The following is a 7347-nucleotide window of genomic DNA, read 5'->3' on the forward strand; positions in this document are numbered from 1 at the left end:
TAATATGACGTGATTAGTGTATATCCTTGATAATATCCATATACATACGTGTTTCCATCCCACTATAAAAAAATTCACAAACACTTTTATCTTGACAAAAGCCTCGACATATATATATACATATATATATATATATATATATATATATATATATATATATATATATATATATATATATATATATATATATATATATACTAATTGTGAAACTCGTATATTATACGGGTTTATTTAAACATAATATTATATATATATATATATATATATATATATATATATATATATATATATATATATATATATATATATATATATTAGTTGTGAAACCCGTATATTATACGATTTAATTTAAACATAATGTTAAATAGGAGCGATTAAATGAGAAGTTTATTTGAATTTGAAATATGAAATAAGTGAAAATTATGAAAAAAAAACATGCAAAAAATAAATTAATTAAAATTATGTGTTTAATTGTTAGACTCGTGTACTAAACGAGTTATCATAATAAAATGTTAAATACAAAGGTTTAAAGTGTAAATTTATTTGAAATTTAAATTGGAATTTTAAATTTCAAATTTAAAATTAATAGTTATTATAGTAGGTTTAATTTATGGAAACTAAATTAATGATATATTGGAAATGAATAATGAAGTAATTGACAAGTGGAATTATATATATATATATATATATATATATATATGTATATATATATATATATATATATATATATATATATATATATATATATATATATATAGGTAGAGGTTCATTTGAGGTCACCTATATTTTGTGAGATATGAGAACCAAATCTTAGCCTTTGATCAAATTTGATCTTGTGGCTCATAAAAAAAGGATTAACACTAGTTAATCTAGCTGATTAGTTAATTAGAGGTAGATTAGTCACCAGGTTAAATTTAAGATGATCAGGTTAGCTTAATTTTCACGTCATCCAGAAATCATCTCACCTGTTCCGGTTTTCTACCAATTTATTCAATGAAACAACATTCCTTGTTCTTTAATTCAATTTGATCGATATTCTATCTCCAATATTATATTCTTTCAACCGATAATCGATTTGATTTGGACATTGATCGAACGATGCTAAATCATAGCTTTTAAATCACGATTTTTGTGTTTTTCGAGTTCATGTTCTTGATTCTTCTACATCTACAATTGATAAGTTGAGTGATTTTGGTCAATTTTAACTTTGTGATCATCGATTTCAGTAGAGGTTCAAGTGTTCAATGATTTCTGCTAATCTTCATCTTCAACAATTGTTTACGATCTTTCAAGCTGTGAATTTTACTCAACATCATAAAATCGTCAATTGATCAAGGTTTGAGTTTTCATCGATTTCACTGTTAGTTGCATATAACGTATTCAATTTTTAACCTAGTTCATGAACTGAATCATCAAGGTATTATCAATTTCTCCAATTTTATATTTGTATGATTTGTGATTTTAGCAATCAAACATCATCTGTTGTTGAGACATCCAATTCAACAATCAAGGATCATTTTTTGTTGAATTTGTTTGAGCTAGAAAACAATTTAATCTATAATATGTTATTTGACAATGCATCATCTATTTCATTGTTTGTTTTTTAACTTTCATTCAGTCATTATGTTTTTCAGCAATATGTCATTTGTTTTCTTTTGATTAAGATCATCTATTTGCTTTTCATTAACATCATCTTAGTGATAAGTTCATGAGACTGCATGTTATTCTTATAGAATATTGTACATACATTGATATATCAATAATGATAATAGTTATGGATGATTTGGATATGCATGACATCGAAAATAATCATCTCGATGAAGAAAATCATCAGTTCAATTCTAATGATTCAAAGATTCTTCATAATGAGGAAAATCAATCGGAAACACAAGGTAATCATTGCTTTCATTGTTAGTTGCATATAACATATTCAATTTTTAATGTAGTAATAGTTATGTATGATTTAGATATGAATGACATCGGAAATGATCATTACGATGAAGAAAATCATCAATTCAGCTTTGGTGATTCAGAGATTCTGCATAATGATGGAAATCAATCGGAAATCCAAGGTAATTCTGTTACTGATATCGGTTATTCTTTATAGAATGATGTTGGTGATAAGTTCATGTTACTGCATATTATGCTTATAGAATAATGCACATATAACATTGTGGTTTTTTATGATTACAGTCATATGAATGCAAATTATTCTGATAATATGTTAACATGGTGGTATATTCTTTTTTGTAGTTCAAAGTGACAATCTTGCAGCACAATATGGCTCTTGCAAACAATTCATTGGAGCTGATGGTTCTTTATTTTGGATTCCAGAGGTTGAAGCTAGTTGGATACCTACTGTGGGTTCAATTTTTAAAGATATCAAAGATGCTATTAAGTGGTATAAATGATATGCATTAAGATCTGGTTTTGATATTAGAAAATCAACAGAGAGGAAAAAGAGTGGAATCACAACTTCGAAATATTTTATATGCAATAGAGGGTGATTGCCAGACACTTCTACCTTAGACACAATTAGTGATGATCATAACAAGCAATTGAGAAATAGTAATTGTAAATGTACAAATTGCAAAGCTTTGTTGCATTTAAAGTTATACCACATTCTTCAGAAGTTTACATGTGGCGCTTTGAACAACAACGCAACCACAAATTGATCAATCAAGATTGTATGCATCTTTCAAGAGCTAAACGTCAGTTGGATGTTGTTGATCAATCTTTTATACATAAGTTATCGAGTGCAAAGGTGGGGGCAACTACAACATATAGGCTAATGTGTGTTATAAAAGGAGGATGTGAATTTGTTGATGGACTAGAGATAGAATGGAAAATTTTTACAAGGGATATAAATTGTCACATCGGGGGCACTAATGCAAATTTGTTGATTACAAAGCTTCATAATCGTAAAGAAAATGTTACAAATTTTACATACGAATACAGATGTGACAAGAAGTAGTTAAATGCTCTCTTTTGGGCTGATGACACTTCAAAAAAAAAAACTTTGAGTTATTTGGGGAACTTGTTTTGTTTGACGCAACATATCGTACAAACATGTATTTATTCTAGAATTATAAACATTTTTAGTTATATATTCTAATGGTATTTTTTGTGTTTTTTAGGTATTGTATGGTATTTGTACCTTTTACTAGCATTGATAATCACAAAAGGTGCGTCACTTTTGGAGCTGGTTTGTTGTGTAGAGAAGATACGAATTCCTATATTTGGTTACGTCGGTCATTCTTGAAGTGTTTTGTAAAAGCACCAATCATGGTCGTGACCGATCAAGATCCAGTAATGAAAAAAGCTATTGAGATAGTATTGCCATACAAAAAACATAGATTTTGTATGTGACATATCACAAGTAAACTTCCATTGAAGGTACTAACATTATTGTTATATTCTTATAAGTATAAATATGACATTATTTTCAATATAAATATGACATTATTGTTTTTTTCTTATCAGAATATTAAATGGCATATTTTTTGTAATTAGAATAATATATTAAATGAAACGCCTTTTTATAGTGTATTATATTCTTATTCAGAATATTAAATGAAATATTTTTTGTAATTAGGATAATAGATTAAAAGAAATGCCTTTTTATACTATATTATATTCTAACAGAATAATATATGAATTGTTTTTGAAGGTAAGCTGGGAAACAATGAATGAATCGGATTTTAAGGCGGACTTCAATAGTATAGTATGGGACTCCAAAATTGTTGTGAATGATTTTGAAATGAGATGGGATGCATTAATGGTAAAATATAAGTTGCAAGACAATAAATGGATGAAAGATATGTTTGATTTGAGAAGCAGTTGGATTCCATCCTATTTTAAAGATGTACCGATGCCAGGTCTAATGAGAACAACTTCTCGGTCAGAAAGTGAGAATTCAACATTCAATAGGGTATCACATCATGGTTATACGTTAAACAATTTCATGAATGCTTTTGAGTCTGTTATGGAAAGGCAAAGGAATAATCAGATCAAATTTGATTTTGATACATCTACTATAATTCCAATCATCAAAACACCTCTTGAAGATATGGAGAAACATGCATCTATGGTATACACCAGGACTATTTTTCTCATGGTGCAGAGGGAGATTCTTCATTCACTTGTTTCTTGTTCACAGAAGAGTGTTACTTCAGGCGTTGTTTCTGACATATGCATTGTCAAACATAAAAGGACAAATATATCAAAGAAGAAAGTAGTAGTTGAGAAAAAAGAAAAAGTTGACATCGATTCTGAATGGAATTGTAACACAAGTGAAGGTGATTTTGAGGTAATGTTGACATTTTAAAATATACTTAATGTTATAATAATTTTGAAAAAATATTCTAATTTTTCTTTTTTGAATATACTTATTATCCTAATACTTTTGAAACAGGTTGAATTCAACAGAGAAGATCTAACGGTGAAATGTTCATGCATGCTTTTTGAGCGGTTTGGAATTTTTTGTAGACACATCTTCTGTATTCTAAAGATTTATGACATACAAAAGATTCCGTCAAGATACATTCTTAAGAGATGGAGAAGAGATATTATCCCCACCACAGTTTTGAAAAAGACGTTTAGATATGGTGATTCGTCTGGAAATGTTGAGAAGGTTGCATACAAAGCTTTTTCCATGCTTGATCAATGCTTGTCTTCATTAAGTAATGATGATAAGAAGTTAGAAGAGTTCATGCAGAAGCTAGAAGTTTTTATGAGTGATATTGGTGAACAAGGTTCAGACAGATTACCGATTACAAAAGAAGCTCATATTGATAAACTTTACGGAGCTACTACGAATCCTGAAGTTGTTGATGTTGAAAATCCACCTATGGTGAAGAATAAAGGTTCTGGTATAGGAAAACGTTTAAAAAGTGCATTGGAGAAGGCTACTATTCAAGGTAACAAGCAATCAAGATCATGCAAAACATGTGGGGTTAAAGGGCATAATTCAAGGAAATGTTTGACATTGTTGAATAACTCCAAGGTACAAAGTGCATAGTTGTGTCTAGAAATATATTTCGATTTTTTTCGTATTTCAATAAAGTTCAATAATACCATATAGATAAAAGTTTGAATTTTTTAGTTTGGACTTTTTTTAGTTGTTTTGGTTTGTGATGATGTATGAGACATTTGGTTTGTGATGATGTATGAGACATTTGGTTTGTGATGATGTGTTATACATTTGAGAACATATTGATTCTTCTAATATTTTCAATCTTTAATTTTTTGAAGTATATACGAATGATTGCAGTATAATGCTTTGTTATCAAAATATTATAATACAAGATTATGCATGTAAGAATATTATATAGGTATATGCAACATCTAATATTATTTTAATAAAATATTAATGCCATTATACATTATTCTATTAGAATATTCTACCATGGTCATTAAGAAGTGATCATAATACCTACTATACATTAAGCATTAATCACCTAATAAACCATATCAAGTTTCTTACATAATACTAGGCATCATTTTTTTTTTGTCTAATTTGTTCAAAATAATATAGATATTAGAAAAGGAATTGCTGTTAAGTCACCATAACCACATTTATAAAATTCCAAACTTCTATCAAATTCTATTTACTACCCATTTCCAATTCATCCATTCTATTAATACCTTCCTCTAATATCTTTTTTCTAGTCGCATGATCAAAATTTCCAAATTCGACTGCCTCTTTGATAACTCTCTCCTTGTGGTTGTTGATTTCATGTGTAGCAATCTTAACAGAATATAAGGCACGTAAGTTTACAAATTGTACATCTTGCACATCACTGCCTTTTTCCATTTCCACATTCCACTTTCCTTGCTTTTCTCCACAATATTTTTCAATATGGCTCATTAAAAGTGCTCCATTCTCTGTTGTCAACTTCTTTGTGTTCCAGTAAATTTTCACCATCTTCATTGCTGTTGATCGCAAACCTTTGATTTTATTGACGATAAATGTAGCTTTCTCCGGATATCGTATAAAGTACAATTTCTGCAATGTATATTAACAAAATTACATTATTCAGTCTATTATATTGTAACTTTAATACATTTAATAAAAGTAAATGAAAACTTACTAATGATGTAGGTGTCATTCCATAAGTTTCTTCTAACGATTTTGTTTGTATGCTGTGTATAATATGAACTTATGGATGTGTTAGGTTGAAAAAACAACATACATCTGATCACCATTATGTATTGGCAAAACCACCTGCAATTCCAACAAATTGATCAAAAAGTTAACATAATCCCTATCCTTTAATAATGTAATATTTTAATTAATAAAATATTCTTACGAGCTTAAGATCATTGAAATCTACATTTGCCTTGAAATTAGATTGAAACTTATCAACACGAGTCTCAAAAGTTAAAAAACGCTCGTCAAAAGATCTAGTTTCATCTAACAACTCAGAACTCTGTAAACATAGAAAAACAGAAATATTAGAATATCTTGTTACAATTTACAACTAAAATATAAAAGTTCCAATTGTAAAAGAATTTACCATAATTTTGGTATTGAAAAACAGGCGGTATGGTTTACTTTTTGATTTTTGTTCCTCATAATTTAGAACAGCAGCCCAAGAATCAATCACACGATGATGTATAACATGTTCAGGCCGCATGCTCTCAAAATCCTGTTTATGCATAATCTCTCCCATATTTGTTTCAAAAAGTACCTCCCTTAATTTTAAACATGAACAAAAAATATGTCATCAACATTAGAATAAATATACACATGTATTATACCAAGAGTTAGTGACTTACATTCTATTTTTATCTTGTGCACATCTTATTAGAACCTGAATCAAAAGAACATTATGCAAATCGATTCTATCAAATAACTTCACAACTTTATCCATATATGGTGATTTGTAAGAACTTATATCATTCTCCCATGTGTCACCATTTTGAGATTCAACCCTTTCATGTGATCCCTTTTTTTTGTTTTCATTGTTTTGATTATCAACACTTGAAAAAATAGGATCTGAAAATAACTTAATGAACTTCACTTTCAATTCATTTGTTATATTGACATCTGGGAACTTTGATATACAATCAAAAACAATTCCATACATGTCCTCCTTTCTTGATGAAACTTTATTGAACATCTTATCAAAGTTATCTTTATACTCCTAAAAAATAATAAAACAATAGAATTATGAGCATGTAATATTTTATCATCTCAGAATATCTAGAATATTTACTATGAACCATAAGCATGTGATATAAGAATATCCAGATTTTTATAAAATCATAGTTTAACCTAATATAAAAAGAAACGATATTTTATATTTTAGTTAAAGTTACCTCAACAGTGTCATAAAGATTGTC

The 7347-nt window shown here is 28.2% G+C and overlaps 1 protein-coding gene across 1 annotated transcript; it reads left to right on the plus strand.

Annotated features, from left to right (window-relative positions):
- The first annotated feature begins 1762 nt into the window (after positions 1-1762).
- Positions 1763-5162, plus strand: LOC145046951 (uncharacterized). Its single transcript, XM_078995209.1, has 8 exons — positions 1763-1892; positions 1968-2072; positions 2254-2401; positions 2596-2960; positions 3138-3205; positions 3671-4309; positions 4415-5005; positions 5121-5162. The coding sequence occupies exons 1-8, from the start codon at positions 1763-1765 to the stop codon at positions 5160-5162; spliced, it is 2088 nt and encodes a 695-aa protein (XP_078851335.1).
- The last annotated feature ends 2185 nt before the right edge of the window (positions 5163-7347 follow it).

Source organism: Lactuca saligna, chromosome 5 (genome assembly GCF_052625555.1).
Source record: "Lactuca saligna cultivar CGN05327 chromosome 5, ASM5262555v1, whole genome shotgun sequence".
In the NCBI taxonomy this organism is placed as follows: domain Eukaryota; kingdom Viridiplantae; phylum Streptophyta; class Magnoliopsida; order Asterales; family Asteraceae; genus Lactuca; species Lactuca saligna.

Coding starts and splice junctions, on each gene's coding strand:
- LOC145046951 (XM_078995209.1), top strand. CDS start 1,763: ATGATAATAGTTATGGATGATTTGGATATGCATGACATCGAAAATAAT. Junction 2,073..2,253: donor AAATCAATCGGAAATCCAAG/GTAATTCTGTTA, acceptor TCTTTTTTGTAG/TTCAAAGTGACAATCTTGCA. Junction 2,402..2,595: donor ATCAAAGATGCTATTAAGTG/GTATAAATGATA, acceptor CAAATTGCAAAG/CTTTGTTGCATTTAAAGTTA.